Raw genomic sequence first — 21792 nt, forward strand, 5'->3', positions numbered from 1 at the left:
TTGGTAACTGTATTACGTTTTGGGTCACACTGCTCATTTTTGGCAGGTTATTGCTTCACTAAAAAAAGAGTAAGTTTCAGAAGATCCACCTTTCTGCCTCTCTCAAAATAGCTTCACCCTTCCTCTGGTTGCCAATGGCCTAACTCATTGGGCCCATGAGGTGACAGAGCTTTAGTTAGTGATGATTTTCAGTGTAGCAGACAAGTTACTCCATTACAAACATGACTGATATCTCCTCAGCCTTATTACAAATGCATTACATCCTATGGGACTTGTAATAATGTGGACCGGATATCTTTCAAGTTTGTGATGTATAAGCCCCTCTGCCGAACTCTAAATCAGGCCTGATAAGAGTTCGACGGATGAGTTCCTCCATTCAAAATCGTGAAGGATATCCTGTATGCCTTATTACAAGTTCCCTATATCCAGTGGTTAATTTGTAAAAAAAAGTGCTGGGGCTCTTGTCAGGCGGCAATTTTTACCAGCCCATTTCTCCTGTTAGCACAGCCTAAAACAGAACCAACTGCTGACCATGAAAGTGGGGAGAGAATGTGGCGTAATATGGCCAGAGCTGCAGATTTTGGAGCTGGGGAACCAGGTTCAATCTCCCTATCAGCTCAACATTATGTGATTCTGAGCAAATCACTTATTGCTCCGTAAGTTAATGTGTCCTTAACTGGTGCTCATTAAAAGCACTGGTGTTGATGAAGAAGAGCCGGTGCACTGTATTTATTCTATGGCGCTACTAATAATACGGATGGGATAGCTGTCAAGTTTATGGTGGGGCACAGCTATTACCTTTTCACATGTTTTCTATTCAGTGTGGCACAGTATAATAAGCTTAAAAATGTAGCTGGTAGAAAGATGAGATTTGTGCAATTAAAATTGCTATCTTGGGATACACTCGAAATGACAAACACTTATTCTCCTTGTTCATGACTTGAACTTTGAACAAGGGTGAGAGCTAAGCTCACAGCAGGCACACAGGAACAATTATGTAAGGCTGGTAACATTTCCCCACAAAAGTGAAAAATAAGACAAGATTCATTCAGTTAGACTAAACAGTCTAACTGAATCTTGTCTTATTTTTCACTTTTCACTTATCGACTGTTGGGATATTCGCCTCATTCTCTGTTTTATTACTGACCTCTGCTAATTCTTTAATAATCATCACCAAAATTGCTTGTCATTTTGTCTACACTAGAGTAGTGTATAATAGATAGGATATCGTGGTGATGGATGCAAAGGCACCTTTCCATGGCATGCTCGTTACCCCTGGGGAGAGAGCTGTGATGTACCAGGCTTGCAGTGCAAGCCTCAGCTGCCCCCTTTGCTCTCTGTACCCCATACGCTGCCCCATCCACTATACACTGCCCCTCCCTAACAGATTGGTGGCCAGACAGCCCATTCCCAAATGCCCCACAGACTTGTGTTGCCCATCTCACTGCCCTTATAGCATGTTGCCACACACACATCTTTGCAGACACACACACAAGCATACATAAACACGCTCACTTATCATTAAGAAGAACTTCCACATTTTTTAAAAAAAGGCAGACTTATTAGCTTGGCCACTCCTGTAGTTTCTGGTGGTGGAAATCAGAGACAGTGTTTACTGTTAACATATAGGCTGCATTAACAAGCACATTGTAGAACTGCTTTCTCCCATATTGCATTTCTGTGTCTCAGACCTAAAGACTTAACCTTCAGCAGCAGTAAGTTGCCACCCTGCTTTGATCAGAGAGTTTTCATTTATTGGATGTGCTTCACTACATATTGCTCAACATGCGGTAATAGCAATCATCAGAGCCCAGGCAATAACTCAAATAATTTTTTTAGATTTATTGTTTATTTAACAAATACATAACACAGATTATTACACACATCAAAATATGCAGCGGAGTGCAAGGTATCCTCTCACAGTCGTATTCCATCCAGTGTTTTTAGTCACTGAGCTTATTTTCATATTAACCTTAAAATTAACACTAAATTCAGTGAACACCATCATTGCTGAATTTTTCCATTACATTCAGTACATGTCACTGAGTTTATGGTGACAATAAAAATCACTAAAATATACAGTGGATGACATCTGTTCAACTATACACCTATTGAGGACATCAACATTTTATAGTACCATTGTATTCGAAGCATACCATTTTCTGACCAATAAGCTAATATAAAGTGAGAAACTGTATATGTGATAGCTAGCTAGCAAGATAGATAGAGAGATAGAGATAGATAGATAGATAGATAGATAGATAGATAGATAGATAGATAGATAGATAGATAGATAGATAGATAGATAGATAGATAGATAGATAGATAGATGGACAGATAGATATCAAATCTATCAGGGTTGGGATGGGCGATGACTTACGAGAGGCGAAGCCTCAAGTGAATCATGATGCCAATTCCCGCCCTCAACAATGAAAACTCTCTGTGCATCTACAGGTATGGTTTATGCCATATTGTTTGCTTACATGTACAGGAGGTACCGAAACAATATTTACCATAATCAGAAATTGCAGATCTATAGGCTAAAAGACATTGGTTTATTTGGAAGACTTGCTCAACTCTGAGAAAAGTACTTCACTCTAAGAAGTTAGTAAGAAACTGCAGAGCATATTTTCTAGAAACAGGTGGAGCAAGGTTTTATGGCAAAATTGGTAACACTGTGCTTCGTCATTATCAATACGCTGGTATGCGCCGTATTTACAAGAATGTTGCACACCCCTGGAATTCCCCTATCTCTGGAACTAAAGAAGCTGCCTAGTGCCAGTGCAGGCACCCTTGTGCCATGTTGCAAGGGAGCCTATGCTGCAAGGGAACACCTTCCTTCACTTAAACAATCTTTACAGGTGAGTTCCTGTTTCTATGTGTGCTGCAGAATGCAGCACACATGGAAAGAGCAAAATACTAGGAGAAATGAAACATTTCTCCTCCTATCTCCTGCTTAAGACCAGGTATTCCCTGGCAACATTTCTGGTGCTGCTCCATACCTTAAATATGGGGCAGTGTCAAAAAGCAATGGGTGTTGGGCAGAACACCCACGGCAACACCCATTGCATGTCCCTTTCATGCTAAGTGCTGAGTGAATAGGGGCATTATTTACAAGGCGGCGTAAAGCCATGTTAATAAGGCAAAGGACTTATTGCCACAAGAACATCGGAAAAAGTGACGTACTGGTGGAGTTAATTCCTTGGAAATATGCCCCTGCACGTCTTTACTGAGGAATGAAGAAAGAACAGTCCGGGATAGTAATTTAATAGTTTTGGGAGTCGTTTATAGAGCTCCTTTAATACACTGGGCCTCTCTTCCAGAGAAATGTGAATATTTGGAACATCCATGTTTGCTTATGAAATTGTATTTATGATTTTATTAAGGACTTGATCAACTTTAGTTTTACTTACAGAGTACTGTAATATTCTGAAAGGGCATCCATTAAATGAAAAGAGGTCTTCTTTTGGCTCTATGATCTAAATTCTTTCCTTATATTGGCCCATAAATCTGGTATATAAGTAAAATAAATCAAGCAACTCTTGTATTTCCCCCTCAAATGAATTCCTTTTGCTTTCTGTCACTATTAGTAGTTCTGAAAGCTACAAACTTTGCAAGACGAGGCACTGGCAGTCCTCTGGAAAGATTCATGACCAATTGGCAGTTAGCTAATGAATGTTTAGCTTTGAATGATGGCTTTGATATAAGGTGTTTAGAGCAGTGGACTTCAGTGAGTTTTGAAGTTACTCAGGCCATACTTTAGGTATAACATGGCAAAAGCCTTCTCCACTGTGACAATAAATTCTACTCTTCATAACATGGTTTATTGAAACGCGTCCGGGATTGTTATTAATTGGGCCGTCACAACCGTTTCTTGCAATTAAAAGTTCTGTGAACCAAGCCCCTATGGAGTGCATCTTTAAAGCGCGGAGGCTTTGTTTAGGAATATATATATATATATATATATATATATATATATATATAATGAAAGGTATATATATATATATGAAAGGTATATATATATATATATATATATATATATATATATAATGAAAGGTAAGGGAAGTGGCCATTAGCCACCAGGGGTGAAGCCTCATGTTGGTCACAATGCCCCTCCACTATCTAAACAATGGTAATAGCTTCTTATACTCCGCGTACCTGCATATATTGTTTATGCCATGGCATTTTTTCATGTTTACTTGTTTAAACAAAATGGATTTCAACAAAACCAAGATGCAGGAGGTTACAATTGTGCAGTAGGGAAAAACCACATTATTGCTATGAGAAGAGTAATTCTTAATGTAAACCATTTGTAACACACAATCTTTGGGGCAATGAACAATGATTTTTATCATCGGTATTTTAGGCTGCTGTGGTACTAAACTGTAATTCGATCTCTGCACTGTGGAAATAAATGTGTGAATGTGTTTGTATTGGTACAGTTGCTCTAAATAACAGGAGTTTTGGGCCATGGCATAAATAAATATATCTGTTACCTATCAATATTGCTACTTTAGGGATGTTTGAAGCTTTTCTCTTGAACGTAATTCTCTGAAATACTTCGATTACTACATGTGCGTTAGGAAGTTTTCTGCAAGGAGTTTTGCACATTAAAATCAGTCACTTCATATCCCTTTCAATATGGTTCGCTATGCGGAACTCCGCAAAGTGACAAAAAACTCTGCTGAGCTCAGTAAGAGGTGATCTTCTTGCTGCTCGGGTAGAAATTCTACCCAAGTGGCAGCTCGCGCTCGCCAACTTACCGTTGGCGATCGTGAGTTGGGCAGCTGATCTTCCTGCATCTCGGGTAGAAATTCTACCTGAGTGGCAGATCTCGCTTACCAACTTACCGTTGGTGATCTTGAGCGGGGGAAACACTCACCTCCACTATGCGGAGCAGAGTTTTTTGCACTTCGCAAGCTCCGTGTGCTGAAAACTTAGAAAACTTCTCAAACGGAGCAGAGTTCACTACTCAGGTTTACTAGAGCATGAATCGGCAGCTATCGCAAAAATCTTTAAGAAAAACTAAAAATTTAACTGTGAACCTGGCTCTGGTAATTCAGAAGTCAAAACCACTGTAGTCCACTCTTTACGTTTAGAAGTGTGGGAGAATGAGAAGGCCAATAGGCTGTCAGTAATGGAAAATACATTTCCATAGTGTCTTTTGAATCTCCCTCAGAGTGCACATCTTATACTGTTTTTTATTGATCTGGGTCATCGCCCTCTTGCACACGTCTTAAAATTGAGATCCATGCTATATTGGTGCAGATTACATCACATACCTGAACTAGCAACATTAAAACAACATTGGAGGATCTCAATTATCTCAGCAACCACCAGACCATTCCTTGGCTTGTGCACATTAAAGATTCTCTGCATCAAGTAGGGCTGGTAGAGCTTTAAAAGGCTTTGACTTGATCAACATTTGTTCCCAAATAAAGATTTTATTGCTTTCTATGGGAAGATGAACTGAACAAACGCAAACATGGTTCAACAACAGACACATATCTGAACCACAAGTGTTCCCCTTCTTTTGAGCCTTTTCTAGGTAATATATCCTCTTTTGTGTCTGAACAGCTTAATGTCAAATTTAGGCATGGAATGTTGTTATCAATGGTGTTTTGCTTGAATTGGGGCAGAGCAAATACCAGGAGTGATTGCAGCCCCCGACATCTGGGAAAGCTTCCGAAATGGTGCTGCGTCTGTTTTTCTTCCGCAAAGTCTATAATACTCTGCGTAGAAAATCATGGATCTTACCAATTTTGCCATCAGCAAGGAGTCAGGCAGCACTTAAAGGCACTTAAAATTCTTAGAACATGCACAGATGACGTTATAGTCCACAGCATGGCCACATTTTCCACCACTGTGTGGTGTGGATAATGTGGAAGAATGTTTGCAGAAGCAGTTGATAACTTAGGTCTTCTTCTTTACTACATTTTCTTACATGGCTCCATTGGTTCTATGTTTGCACTATTATTAAGTATTGGCCTGCCCTTGATCTTGATGAGCTTTGATGAATTTGCTTTTATAGTTTTATTGGCAAATGAAATGTCTGTGTTTTATTTTTTCATGTTATTCATTTTGCTGTGGTTTAAGGATTTTATCTGAAATAAGCAATACATTGAGTACATTGTTTAGAAACTTGATTTCATCATTAAAGTGACATTGTACCCAAATTGGGATTTGCAAGGAGTTGGAATGAGTCTTAAATGTGATGTCATATAGTGAATGTTACCCAGTAAGTTGGAGTGCATAATGCACCAGCCCGACAATGTTTGGATAGTCCACCACAAGAAATGAGCCTCCCTGTCGGGCAGACTGATTCAGAGCCGAGCAATAATGGAAAATACATACAAAGTGGCAGATGCAATGAATTTCCCAGAAATGGCAAATCTACCAATTATGAATTTACCTGGTCAGAATAAACATTACTGTGGTGGCTCTTCTACAACCCCCAATTCTTCTAATGTGAGCAGATGGAAAGCTGTTAAAATGGATAAGGTAAATCTGACATACACTGAGGCGAACACTGTTTGTGATATAAAAAGAATTGTGTTATGAAAAGCGCTTCATTGAAATGTTTGTGAAAATTGTATTCAAATGTAGGCATGATGAGACAGGTCTGTGTGTTCATGGGATGAGACATGTGGGTACTCACAATGTAGCTGGTCATAGGAAGTACATTTCAGGTGCCCGGCCTTGAATTTTGAGCATTGTCAATAGTTTACTTGTCGATTGACAGCCAGTGAGAAAACCTGTGATTATGGCAGCAGATTTACTGCATTACTGCCATAGTTTTGATATCAAATGGGTGTTCTACCTTCTTCACAGTGAGGTGGGACATGCATTGACAATGGTGTATAGTCATCATGCAGCATTTTATGTTTGCCCCTTCATAATTCTAGAATTGAAATTATTCTTAATAATATAAATTAGATACAAAAATAATACCCTTTCCAAAGCACTGTTTTTATATCCACCACTCTGTGATACTATCTCAAATGGAACCCTATGTATGCCTACCTCTATGTGATACTAAAACTACAAAAAAACATAAGAACTCAGTGCAAGTCAGTCTTTTTACAACTTCTACGAACTGACTCCACATTTTGACATTAAAGCATATTTCTTTTTTAACACAAATGAAAAATAGATGAATCATCTTATATAAATATTTCCTAGCTTTTACAGGTATTATACATGGTAAATACTGTAATTACTTCTTCGTGCATAACTCAAAATCAGTGTAATACTGATATCTATATATAGGGTAGCATTTAAATTCTCTCAAAGAGAAACTAGATCATGGAACAATACAAATACATTGATTGACCCAAAACAAAATGAAGAAACTGGTGTGTGTATGGTTCTTTTGGGATCACCAGTGTCTTTAAATTAACTGTTAATTTGAAATGTGCATGAGTTGGAATTTATAGAATGCTATTTCATATAAATTCATGAAAATTCACAATACTTAAAAAATTGTGCTACAATTGAATACATGTTAATTCTTCATAAGTCAAAAACATAATTAAGCTACTAAAACCAGTTGACTTTGTTGGATTTCGCTCCTGAGAAGCAAAGGTTGTTGCTGCAAACACCACCATAACTCGGAGGGCAGGCTGAACAAGGTCTTCCCATCTTGTAAGGGGCTTCTCCTATCCAATTGCCTCTGAAAAATACAGAAATGGGTACATAGTTAGTGTTGCTGCTAAATAATAATGCTTAGAGGAGAGTTTTTAATCTTTTTTATTTTAATTTCTTTATACTTGTTTATTTTTTTGCAATGGATGCAAAACAAAAGCAGATACATCAGCATATTATATTTTTTTAATACACATTCAGTCTTATCACCAGGGGAGTAGAGCACAACAGGGAAAAAAGAAAGAAAAAAGGGAAAATTGATTGCATACTAAAGTGCCACAGAATTTAACAGTCAATCTTGACTCATTCCATGCCAAACCCCATTAAATCTCTGCATCAACTTTAAGCCTCTAACTTTAGCCAAAGCCTTCTCCCTCTGAAAGACGTCCATAACAATAGCCCACCATTCCACTGCATTGCAAGGACTTGGGGAAATCCAAGCGCTGGAGAAGGCTAATCCACAGTCTTCAGATGGCTTTCCCTTTTTCAGGAAGAAAACGAACTATGGGGCCGATTAGGATTGCGGCTTTTCCGCATCCTCCGGGCCGGCGGAAGTGTCCGCCGGCCCGGAGGATGCGGAAAAACCGCTGCGGAGCCTTCAAAGACCCCCCGCGAGATTATGATGGCTGGGGGGTCAGGAAGACCGTCCGCTGCTTTTCCGCCGCGGTCGCCTTCTGACCGCGGCGGAAAAGCTCAAACATGTCTGGCGGTGTCTATCAGACACCGGCAGGCATATTAGGATGTCTACATGTCTATGCCTTGCCACGGCGGCATTTCCGCCGTGGAAAGGCATACAGACTTTTGTTTGGGGGCCCGTTGCGGGCCCCCAGGGGTGAAGGGGGGTGTTGGTTGCACATGGGGGGTACCTATGGTACCCCCCTGCATTTGCATGCACGAAGCGGCATGCACCGCGCGTTGCCTTCCTCTTTGTGCATACAAATGCGAAGCATGCATATTTAACCTTGCAGCAGGTGCTGCTTCAAGCAGCACCCGCCGCAATGTTAAATATTGAGGGTCACATCCTAATTGCACTGGAGGGAACGCCGCAGCCCCTGCGGATGTTCCCTCCACCTCCAGGGTCGCGGGCGGGCGCAGGTCCGTCCGCGATCCTAATCGGCCCCTTTATTAGTAATATCCCATGGTGGTGGCACAATACCCGATTCACCTATTTCTATGATGACCTTAATGAAAAGTGGGATTATAATGCTCTTGAAGATTTTGTCAAATTCAACCTGTATCTGATTTTCACCCGAGGTTTTACCCGAAGGAAGTGAAGACAGAGCCGTCTGTACATCTTCTGACAATATCTCTGAATTGAGCTGGGTAACATCCTCAGCTAATAATGAGGGGAGTTTTGCCCTAGCTAGATAACTAGAGACCTCCTCTACCATTTTTGGATCTGACGGGGCATAGAGATCTTCATAAAAAGAAGCAAATTGTGTAAGAATTGTATGAGTTTCTGTATAAAAAACATAACCCACCCTTTCAATTGCAGTAATTAAGCTCTTAGCCTTATTATCAGCTATTGTATAAGCTAATATCCTGCCCACCTGTTGGCTATATTGATATTGCGTGGAACTATATTTATTATAGGCAATAGCCACTCTCCTTGATATGGATTTCTAGACGTATTTTCTTCTGCTTTTTTACTTGAAAACTATTTTCCCATCTAGAGAAAATCTCTTAAACTACCCTGCTTCTAAGTTAAGGATTTTTGGGTGTCTTTAAATCCAGGGGGTATATGTACAAGCCCCTATTGCCACGGGAACATCACTTTTTAGGACGTTCCTGTGGCGATGGGGGCTTCACCTATTTACAAGGCAGTGTTAAGCCACTTAACGTGGCTTAACTCTGCCTTGTAAATAAGGCCCCCTCTCACGATATGCTTAGCGTGAAAGGGGAGGGCAATGGGTGTTGTCGTGGGCGTTCTTCCACAACACCCATTGATTCTGACGCTGCCTCCTATTTATTTACAAAAGAGGCATAAATAGGAAGCAGCGCAAGAATTGAGACCAGGGAAAACCTGGTCTTAACATGGCAAAGCGAGGAGAAATGTTTAATTTCTCCTTGTTTTTCCTGTTTTCATGTGTGCTGTGTTGTGCAGCACACTTGACAACAGCAAAAGGCCAATGATTGTTTATGTACAGGAAGGTCCCGCTTCCTGCACATAAACAATAATTTTTTCAAATGTTGTTTTGCAACTTCTGTGTGTGCTGCATTAAGTAGTACACATAGAGGTTGCAAAACCACCTTTCAAGGTTGTTTATGTGAAGGAAGGGGGACTTTCCTATACATAAACATTCTTCCCCTGCACGCAGACACTCTTGCACTTTGGTGCAAGGGTGCCTGCGTTGGTGCTAAGCTGCTAAACATAGTACCAGTGCAGGGGGAAATGCAGGGCTGCACCATATTCTTCGAAATATGGTGATGTCACACATTTTCAGGGTCTTTATAATTGTGCACGCTCATTCTGGCTCAAATTCTCAACCCTGATGGAGTTAATTTTGCTTCTGACTATTCTGCTTCTTCAGATGATCCATTGTTAAAAATTCTATATTTGGTTCCAAGGGCTTCCCTGATCTATGAATTCCTTTCTACCCCAGACCCGATCTGCTCTGAAACTAAATTGGAATCGGCTTGGAAGAGAGATTTGGGTTGTGTGTGGAGCATTCATTTCTGGAATAAAATTTGTGAGCGTCTTATAAAAATTTCTAGATCCGCTTCTACTACCCAATCCTTGTTTTTTATTTATCATTGATTGTATCTTACTCCTCTATCAATTGCTAAATTCTCACATGATGCTAATGATTCCTGTTGGTCCTGTAAATCTCCTATGGCGGATTTATTTAATCTTTTATTTTCTTGTCCTAATGTGACCTCTTTCTGGTTAAAAATAATGGTCCACTATATCCAAAAATGTTAAAATAAACACTCCTTTTTCTAATGACATTCTCTTTGTAGGTAGTCTGATGGAGTCCCTGCCTTTACCATTCCATGAACAAGGCTTGTTCGATCTTATGTTGACTTTAGCCTTTCAACAAATTGCACTTAATTGGAAATGCTCCACCAATCTTTCCCTTAAATCCTGGTGGAACAATGTTTGTTATTATAATAGATTGGATATTGCTTTTGCCTCCTTTTACAATCCACTTGGTAATAGAGACTCATACTGGTTACCATTAACTACTTATCTGAATAATGCTGCTTGAAATAAGGCTTGGTTTAATTGTTCTGAAATTTTTAAACCGCCGTAAATTGCTTCTTTCTCTGCTTATCTATCTTAGATTGTTTCACAATGTTAGGCTGTTTTTCTAGTTATATTAACATTTAGTCATTACTATTATTTTGTAATGTTACACGCTCCTTTTAGTTGTAGATTTTATGTTCCTCTCTCTCCCCCCCCGCTCAAAATCTCAAAATGTAAAATGCTTTTTACTTGTTAAATATTTGCCTATTTATTCTTGTAAATACAACTGGTTATAACTTGTATGGCATATTCTCTGTATTTTATTTTATTTTTAATAAAACTTTTAAACCTTAAAAAAGAAATGTACTACTACAATTAAGAGCTGGATTATCTCTGTACAGAAGTGACAATGAGGGTCCAGGGTACCCACTTGACCACTGGGAATCGCAATTTCAAGAATAGGTTGCAGAAGTATCAAGCTTCTGTACGAGAATGAAAGGCTCTCATGCCAATTAGCCTGGTACATTTGCAACTACAGGAGGGTCTTCTTGCTTCTTCTGTACTCTGCTAATATTGCATACATTGCACACAGTAAACATAAACCAAATTTGCCAACTGTGAAGTTTTGTATTAGCAGCACTTTAATGTTATGGGAACCTAACATACTTTTAAGCGGTTAGACTGCTAAGAAACAGGTTCATTTTAATAGCGCCCCTTGGCCAATTCTTAGAGCCCACAGAATCCTAGCTAGTTCTTTGATAACACGAGGGCTCATTTTTTAAGGACTCAGAATTTTAGCTAGTTCTTTAATAACACTCCTAGGATTCATTCTAAAAGTGCTCTGAATCTTAGCTAGTTCTTTAATAACACTCCTAGGATTCATTCTTTAAGCACTCCAAATCTTACCTAGTTCTATAATAACACTCCTAGGATTAATTATTGAAGCATCTGAATCTTATCTAGTTCTATTATACCACTCCTAGGATTCATTCTTTAAGCACTCCGAATCTTAGCTAGTTATTTAATGACACTCCTAGGATTAATTCTTGAAGCACTCCGAATCTTAGCTAGTTTTCCTGAATGCATTTTGGAGTCATTCATTAATGATGACTGTTTTGATTTTAGGAAGGATTATTGCCCAGGTAGTGGTGCAATGTTTCACCAGCAGTTCCAATTTAACTAAATTGCATTGGTTTAGGAGTTGGGTTGCAAGGACACCAGCTAAAAGAAAACAAAAAACAACTTTTGAACCAAGTGGCCAACACAAAAATGACCGTGTGCCCCAGTGGGCCAGTACATACGTTGTTGAAAAAGTTAGTGCAGTGTTGTGCTGACCACTGGTGGTCATCCATTTTACTTTTACCGCTTTTTGAGCTGAAGGTGTCGTGTTCTAAATAAATCTCCAAGCATGGGCAGACAGGTCATGGAAACCATCTAAGCACACGGCTGTATTTGCAACAGTTGACACGATATACGGTGCTTTTGAGGTGCTTACATGTAGTGATAGATGTCCTTTTTTGAACTATACAAAGGTAAATGAGATAAATACATTGGGCCTGATGTACAAAGGACCTCCACGCTGGTGGCGGTGGGCCTGCAGTCGCAGGGGAGCGTCCGCACATGGGGCGGAATCTACACAATGAGAATCCTCAAGGTGAGGCCGCTGCCACCAATGTGGAGCCTCTTTCTGAATCAGCCCCATTATTTCTACAGAACATTTGTTAATATATTGCAAGCTTTTAAGCTTAAATGAAAGACATCATTTGTCTAGGACCAGTTGTAAATGAAACATTTTAAACAAAAATACACAGAATGTATGCATATCTGATAGTCACCTGTTTCTCCATTAGATTTTGCATATAATCGTCATTTTTAAGGATATCTGTGAAGACACAGATTACCTGAGGAAATGGGAAGATCTAGACAAGGAGAAGTTATACATCTTTGAAGCATGTCTTTGAACCTCACGCACCTCAGCCAACAGCTCCTTCATTGGCCTTACTCTGTCCACCACCCTTTTAACAACAGACATCCAAAAGAGCATGCAGGGACTTGGAGGCGTCGGCCGGGGTATTAAAGTAGTATACACTGCCATACCATATTTTATTTGAATGTGAACTTACTTGATGGCATAGTTGCAAACTAAATAAACTGCTCGGCGCCACGTGCTTCCCCAGACGTTCATGTTAGCGCAGGTGTGAACCGCGCAGCCCATCCGGTTGGTTGAGGCCCAAACCATCTGCAAAAAAAACACATTCATGATTTATTGTATTTTTATTTTATTTAGAAACAGCAGATGCAATTTAAAAACTACATGGTTCATTCTGTCTACAAAATTCTATCTACAATTATTTTAAAAATTGAAAAAAACCAAGATGTATATTTTCATATCATAGGTGTTCAAAAGAGAATTTATTATTTCCTTGCAAAAACAGTTCCACCCAGGGCTTTAAGTGGGATGAAAAAACGGGAGGGTCTCTCAAAGGGGCGTGGCAATGTAATTAAGGGCGTGGCTTAAAACACATAAGCTAAAGATCTGTGCTTAGCAGAGTGTACCTACAACAAGTCAGGACTATTGGCTTTGTCAATGGTTGTTAGTTGCATAAGATAAATAGGCAGCAACTATGGCTTGTATATACTATTGAAAAAGCTTCCACTTAAAGCTATGGTGACACCACGACAATGTTGCTGCTCCTGAGTTTCAAACAGAGAAGGGAAATCCAGAGAGAAAATCACTCTCTTAAAAGGATTTCCCTTCCCCCTCCAACGCTCACCTGGCAGGACGTCATGCCGTAACTTCTCCACTAGTGAGAAGTGAGAAGTGAGCAGTGTGAGCACGCGCACATCGATGTGCCTGATGTAACTGCAGTCCAGAAAAAAACGAACCGCCTGTGCCAGGGCACAAAACAGCGCCCGATATAGAGCAGTTTCGGGATCCACTTTAAAAAAACCTGCATCTGCTTAGCACCGGTGAGACCCGGCCTACTTAAAGCCCAGGTTTCACCTACACACAAAAAATCCTAGAGGTGCATAAAACCCCTGAACTTTAACAAATTGTGTACAGTTGTGATTATTATTTGCACCTTGATGCAAAGTAGTGCAAAGCAGCGCAACGTACTACTGTGCATTACTATACGTAATTTTCCATCTTCCCAAAACGTTTTGCACTGGAAAGTAATTCGCGAATCAACACTTAACGTTACTTTGTGTCCCCTTTGGCGTATTAGTGCTTGCTTGTTGATAAATTTTGTTTGAAGTGCAGAATAGTGGAAGAAGTAGGTATTAGATGAAATCAAGGCGAGGCAGCCTTTGTATTTGGAGACGCAGTGCTTAATCAGCACTGGTAGTGAGCTCATAAGAAAATGTTTGGGGCCCTGCAATTATTTATTTTGTGAATTAAGTACGGACAATGCAATTCCGGGGCTTTTCTCTCTCGGGATCACACTGCAGATAATACAGACTGAGCTATGAACCTCAAGCTCCCATCAGATAGTTGAGATAGGGCTTTCTGAAAGAAAACTACAGTCAGTTTCGCAAGCCACAAATGTTCAATTTTTATGCGTGTCCTCTCACATCACTGTCAGTCATGGCTGGCACCACTAGAGAGTGGTTGGGCGGGCAAATGGGTGAGGGACACATTAAATAAAGAAAAAAACATACTTAACTGTACAAACGTCCTCCGCACTCCGGTTTTCATCTTCTTGTCTTCTCCTCCAGCGCAGGACCCTCAACAACTCCCCTAACCAATCCTGGTGCTGCTCTCATGCTGCATGAGAGCAGCACCAGGATTGGAGGGAGCAGCCTCCCGAGGACACTGGATCCCTGCACTTGCTCTGACCCAACTGTTTTAAGACAGCTAGGTTAGAGCTTTCAAAGTGTGCATGTCGGGGTGGCCGTCGCAAGACAGCCGGCCAAAGGGACATGCACACTTTGAAAAGTGCACAGTGTAATATAGTTGACAGTCTAGTAGCTGGGGTGGGCGGAGCTAGGTGGGCTGAGGGGAAGAGGAGGGGTCAATACAGGATGAGGGCAGTTAGAGTAGGGACAGGGTACAGGCTAGATGCAATAGAATAAAGCTCCAGTGATCCTAAGCAATGGTGTCTGTGGTTATTGGTAGCAGGATGCTACAACTGGCGACGAGGGTGGGATAGAGTAAAACCCACAAGCCACAGCACCTCGAGAAACCACCCTGTCCCCGCAGCGTCGAGAAACGAGCTCCGCTGCTGAATGAAATTGGCGCCGAGAAGAGGAAGTCGGCAGCGAGTGACCCCGACCCCATAGACGCTGGGGAGCCCCGAGAGAGTCACGACCGTGAGCGCAGAAACGCTCGGTGCATGAAAGCATTTCGCGCCGAAAGCGCGAGTCCCGCCGGATACGTGGTGCCTAGCATCCCAAAGGAAACAGGAGTCGGGAGCCCACTCCGACCTGTCCAGTGCCCCCAAAGTGCAGAAGAGGTGCCCTGGCGAAGAGGACGCTGTCCCCGAGAGCCTTCTGCCAAGCGCGGCTGAACGCGCTGGAACCGGAGCCTGGGTGCCGTCGGAAAACCTCACGCCCGATGCGTGAGGTTTGGCATGCTGTCGGAATAAGAGAGCGGGAATTCAGGAATCGAGTTGGGAGCTCACCCCAACCCGATCTGGTGACTGTGGTGGCCAAGAGACGAGTAAACCCTGGGGTAGATCGCCCCACGAAGGCCTGCTGTCGCGCGCTGCTGAGTGCGCAATAATTGGAGCCTGGACTCCGATGTCGGAGAATCTCACGCTGGATGCGTGAGCATTGGCCTGTCGCCGCCGAGGACCCTGCAAGGGACGGCGGGAGCCCACCCCAACCTCACCTGACTGCAGTGGCGACCTGGGGGAGCCGAATTAGGAAGATACTGCTCCCAGAGACGATGGCCGGTGAGTCCCGAGTGAAGAGAGGAGCTGAATGCTGAGAGAGAAAGTAGTGCCTGCAGACATCCACGGCGGCCATCTTTGAGTCAGGCGACTTCTGGGACATCCTCCCTGTGCAAACTATAGGCGGCCATTTTGAAGTCAGGCATTAAGCAAAGTGAACAAGCACTGGCAGCAGAAGGAAACAAGCATTGATAACAAACAAGCATTGGCGATAGAAATAAAACAAGCATTGGCGACAGAAATAAAACAAACATTGGCCAACAGAAGGAAACAAGCACTGTCAAGAACCAACAAACAAGCAGTGGCGAGTAGAAACCAACAAGCACTGGAAAAGCAAATAAACACACATTAGCGAGAAACAGCGAACCGGCACGAGCACCTCCAAAGGTGATGGTGAACACATACCGAAGAGCGTAAAGGGGAGGAGCTGCTGGACAGAACCGCACGAGGTTCAGAGGAAGGCAAGACTGCGAAGGACGGTCCCGGAAAGAAGCACAACATACACGGAGGTGACTAAAGGACTTGCACTAGCCTCACCGCGGAGAAGGAGCCCTGCGACTGGCACAGTGCGGCTGGGTAGTGGACATCTCGGAACGCAGGAAATCCAAGTTCTAGTCACTGGCGCATACGGTGGTGGTTGCAAGGATTAGTAACGCCCCAGCAGATGACCAGACCCAAGGCCTTGACCAAAGAGGATTAACAAAAAAAAAAAAAACTACGAGAAGCCGAGTGAGCAACCCGCCTGAATACAATCAATCAGAACCCTCTTCTCATGGCGAAGGAAGAAGTAGCACAACGACGCAACCCTTGCATCAGAGCACCACCCCCAGGAATGCAGTATGATACCTGGAGTCTGTGTCTTGAACAGAACCGATGGCTGGCGACATTGGGTGACTTCCTGGACGCCAATGGTGAACAAAGAGAGAGGAAATGTCTAATGTTGCTCCTCCATTTGGTGGGTCCAGAGGGCCGATGCCCAATCGAAACATTTTCCAAAGAAGACACAGAAATCTATAAAAGATTCCAAGAAAAGCTATGTGCCCGTCTCTCCGCACAAGCGGAAGTGGATCAAGAGCGCATCGCTTTCAACACAGCTCGGCAGGAACCAGGTGAACCATTGCCACCTTTCATCGCTCGGTTGCAAAACCTGGTGCAAGGCTGCCACTTCAACACCTTTACGAACGAGGACGCAGTTCGACTCCGGATAATTGAAGGCTGCGCAAACCCCGACACAAAGCTCAAGATCTTGCGAGGAAAGTGGTCGCTAGAAGAAATAATCAGGAAGGCCGAAATTGGAATGCACGTCAAGGCAAGAGACAAATCAAGGGACCCGAATCTGAAGGCAAATTATCAAGTCGCCCGGACAGATGAAACTCGGAAAACAGACAAAACAAAAAATAGAGAGAGGGAAGGCAGACCAATGAAAAGACAATGGGAAAGACACAATGACAAGGAGTACTCTGAGTCCAGTCAAAGGACAACCTCAAGGAGTTCTTCACTCTCAGGGTATCATCCAAAGTCTGGCCAACGGGAGAGACACAGTGACAAGAAATACTCCAAGTCAATCAGTCAAAGGACAACCTCAAGGAGTTCTTCACCCTCAGGATGTCATTCAAAGTCTGACGAGGGGGGAGCGTCCAGTGGGACAGATAGCACCCCTGGACAAAATGGCAACCTACACAACAAGAGAGTAAGGAAGACGAACTATAGAAGGAGAGCTCCGAATGGTCAAAACTGGAAGTCGGCGCAGGAACACTCTTCGTCAAGTTGTGAAGAGGAGTCTGAAGGAACATCATCCAGTAGGAGAACACATCACACCCACATCATGGGTATCCGAGCACCAAGTAAGTGTGAAGACGAAATAGGTCGCATAAGACAAACCGACCCTCCCCAACAACGAACAGGAAAAGACCAACGCATCAATGACACCGGGGACAACGAAGAAACTGAGAAGACGTCGTTGACATGTGAGAAAGGCAAAGATGGAAAATCTCAAGAGCAAACACAAAGAACAAGCACGTGGTTGCTGAACAACTTCTCGGATGAAACAATGCCAAAGACAAGTCGACGAAGGCGCCCGGAGAATCGTTTTAAAGACAACCCTGAGTCACCGAACAACGCGTCACGGCCCACTTATTTCAGACATCCAGCACCCGATACACCCTCAAAGGAACGCTTCAAAAGGAGTATGGCCAGGAACTCCTCTGATTCAGAGAGCGCGTCCGTTCGATCCTGGAAGTCGACAAAAGACTTCTCTGACCTAGAAAACACGCTTATGGCCAGGAACTCCTCTGGTTCAGAGAGCACGTCTGTCCGATCCTGGAAGTCGACAAGAGACTTCTCTGACCCAGAGGGTTCGCCTGTTCAATCCCGTGAGTTGACCGAGTCATGGTCCCGACAACAGTCATGGCGTCAACCACCCAAACGCACCATGGAACCAAAGGACATCCTTCACGTCAAGAGCAACACGTCACACACTAAGGACTCTGAATACTCTATCATGTCACAAGACAATCTGTCATGTCAGTCACAAGTACATCTGGACATAGATCAGACACCGTCACCCTTGAAGGGGTCCGCGAAGCTGACCCAAAGGACCTACAAAAAGAAAACAGAGACACAGGACCAGCCATCCACTCCGCAAAGAAAACTGGACATGTCGGCAGAGAGAGATCATCAGATAAGAGAGAAACATGCCCATGCACAGATAGCCCACGAGCTCGCCAGACAACCCGAGGCCGTGAACAAGTTATCGAGCCACACCGTACTGTCTGGTATGTATGACCCTGGATTGGAGAGCAGTGTTGCCCTCGACTGGACAAGACGAAAGGAAGTAAAAGTAGATGCTGGTGCTCAGAAGAGGACCCGAACATTATCCACTCATGAAAACGATCGAGCATCTGAACCAACCGTTACACCGCAGGAAGGAAACATGATGACTGCGGAGTGTGAGAGTAAACAGTTCAAACGCAACGTGGTCAGGAATACCCTGATCCAGACAACAGAAAGACTGACCAAAGCCAAGCCCACCACTGATTCGACACTACTGAGGTTTGAAGAACCGACCGTCCGCCGACCAGTGTGGTGGATTGAAGAATTGCGAATACTGAAGACATTAAGCTCATTTTGTTAAGAAAGGGGGAGATGTAATATAGTTGACAGTCTAGTAGCTGGGGTGGGCGGAGCTAGGTGGGCTGAGGGGAAGAGGAGGGGTCAATACAGGATGAGGGCAGTTAGAGTAGGGACAGGGTACAGGCTAGATGCAATAGAATAAAGCTCCAGTGATCCTAAGCAATGGTGTCTGTGGTTATTGGTAGCAGGATGCTACACACAGGCAGCCCACCCTCCTCCCTGCTGGTACTACGTAACAAGTCCCACCCGACCTTATACTCGGTTCGGAACAGGGAGGATGAAAAATAAAGTGGTAATATATTAACTTTATTAATATTTTATTTTTAATCTCTGGGGCTCTTTTGGTGCATTTTGGTTAGTGGAGCAATGCTCCTCCGCTCAAATGGACGAGCCGCCCCTGCAATGTGCAGCACAGACAGGAGCCCACGTCTCCAATATCTTTAAATTATTTCTAACATATCTATAAACGTTCATCTGAAATAGCTAAGCATTTTGTATAGTTTCAGATCTGTGCACCCACGGTCAGGTGCCATGGTGCATGGTATCATATAATGTGCTAAAATAGTTCAGTAATACTCAAGTCAGTAATGTGGAAATGTTATAAAACAAAATAGCCCAGCACACTTTTGAGTATCAAACGTGTTAAATACACAGTGAAATGGATTTACAACAAACACTTGTTTTCCCAAGAAAAAAGTAAATGTGATCTTTTGATATTGAAGTTCATTCTTTATTCATGTTCTTTTTAAAATTTGCAACCGCCAACGCATTTCGTCCTCAATCGGACTTCATCAGGGCTCAAAATATATGCTATGCTCATTCGTAAAGCTGTTGCCAGTGTGTTAAACCAATTGATTTGAAACTACGCATGTCCAAACAATTATATTGTATCAGTTCAAGGGCTCGCTGATAAAAGTGTGTCGGTGAATATTACACCCGTCTCCATGCGGTCATCTGGCTCTAAAAAATCCATTTATTGTGTATTTAACACATTTGTTACTCAAAAGTGTGCTGGGCTACTTCGTTTTATGGTACTAGAGAGACCAGGTAGGTTCCTTCTGGTTTCTCTATATTTGGACTTAAGGGATTGTGTCCCAAGCTCTTTGCACCTTGTTTCTATTTGACATAACTCATAGGGACGTCATGACTGGTGCAGGTATCTATGCTCCGATCCCCAACCTTGTATGACATATAATGGGGAAATGTTATCTTAATACCTCGAAATCCGTGCTATTTGAAAGGATACAAGAACTCATCTGTAGTTTTTATCTATCATTTAGAACCTTTGGAGATTCCAGGTAGCTAAAAGTCATCATACTTGGTTTTAGTGCAGCATTTATCTTATTGCTCTGAGCAACATGAGTGTTTTCTTTTCTAGAAATAAATTTCCACTTACTTGGGGATTACTATAAAATAAATACTTGCTGTAGGCTCTATTTTTTATGTTTAAGAATGTCTGCTCCCACAAAAGAAAATAAATAGTGTGGTTCTTAAACTTAGTAGAACAAGTGCTTAATTTGTGGTGGTTATTTGTATGCGGTGGCCACCAACACGTAGTTTTGGGGTCGCCGGATTTTTCATCATCTTACTTTGACCCAGAACAAGAGAGAGAGAAAGGCAGCAAAGGGGAAAAAAAGAGCAAGGAACAATAGGAAACCATTGACAAAGGGAGAAAGCACAAATATAAAAAATCTACAAAGCAAGATAAAGTATCAGGAGGGGTAGATTGGTGGAGAAGATAGCATTCAGAGGACTGAAGTCTTGGTATTCTGAAACCCCGGGATTCAGCAGCCCAGGCATTTAGTTGTGTCGGCTAAGGGCTCCTAAGAAAAACTTTAGACAGCTCTGTGGTGAGCTACCTGACCACTATCGGGGCTAACCTTTGCCCCGGATACTTGTGCATCACCCTCTGGCCGGGTGCGGCCAGAGGCTATAAGTAAAAGGGACGGGGACCACATGTGGTCTTCTTCCCGCACTGAGACACCAGTGTGTGTGCGCGTTATTTCACATGATCAGTACCAGGCCCTGACAGCTGCCTGACATCATTTGGGAGCCCGGAACACTTGCCGATGAGGGCTTTACACATGCAGAGCAGCCAGACTCCTGCGACAGTGTCAGTTGCTTGGAACCTGCGGGCCCACCGTGTGGTTCCTTTTCGGCGTGGAGGTGTGTTTATCGAGGCCCGCGAATCTTGTGACAGCGTCAGGCCTGCTGAAGAGTGCTGACGTGGCCCACCTGTACAACTAAAGAAGGGGTCACTATCCAGAGGCATCAAGGCCCTGGTGGCCCCCTGCAACCACACCCTGACCAGTAAAGGCTGTGTCTGGAGGGAGGTGAGCTTGTTACAGGTCCTAGTTCACCCAGGGCCATTTCTAAGGGCACCAGTGACTGGAAAGGCTAAGCCAAAGCTGTGGAGGGTCTTGATCTGTTCAGGACGGCAGGAGCTCCTGGCACATGGCCTACTTGGGGGGGTTGGGGGGGGGAGGCAATACGTTATTGGCATTTACAGTGCCAATGGGTACTGCCTGGTCAAGAACCATTTGGTGTGCTGATCTGCATTCACTTCATCAGTGCCATGGCAGATGATGACAAGCTGAGTGTGCTCAAGTCCTGCCTCTGTGACCTGCACCTCAACAACACACCCTGGAGGGTTTTCTGCAGCCATTCCGTGAACTGATTGATCCAGCAACGGCAGCGCCCAGGTGGAAGATGTGGGTTGGAGGCTGAACAAATATTTCATGTCCACCAGCAATAATGATGGTGCAGTCAAGTGTTCCCTGCTACTCCTCTATGCGGGAGAGGAGATCTACAAACTGTTTGAGGTCTCCCTAACAGAGGAGCAGCGGATGACTACAAAGCGGCAGTGAATGCCTCAACACTTATGTTGCCCCACACCTAAATCCCAAATTTGAATGCTTTAAGCTCCTCCAGACACAC

General features: G+C 43.0%; 1 protein-coding gene across 1 annotated transcript in view; it reads right to left on the bottom strand.

The window, feature by feature from the left end:
* Positions 1-4061: 4061 nt before the first annotated feature.
* R3HDML (R3H domain containing like) overlaps positions 4062-21792 on the bottom strand; it is an 88624-nt gene continuing 70893 nt past the window's right edge. The window contains exons 5-6 of the mRNA XM_078651945.1: positions 12955-13070; positions 4062-7672 (exon numbers count right to left, since the gene is read on the bottom strand). Coding sequence (XP_078508071.1) covers positions 7540-7672; positions 12955-13070 — 249 coding nt within the window. The 3' untranslated portion in view covers positions 4062-7539. The remainder of the gene's footprint in view (positions 7673-12954; positions 13071-21792) is intronic.

The sequence above is a fragment of the Lissotriton helveticus genome, chromosome 7 (genome assembly GCF_964261635.1).
Source record: "Lissotriton helveticus chromosome 7, aLisHel1.1, whole genome shotgun sequence".
NCBI classification, from domain to species: Eukaryota; Metazoa; Chordata; class Amphibia; order Caudata; family Salamandridae; genus Lissotriton; species Lissotriton helveticus.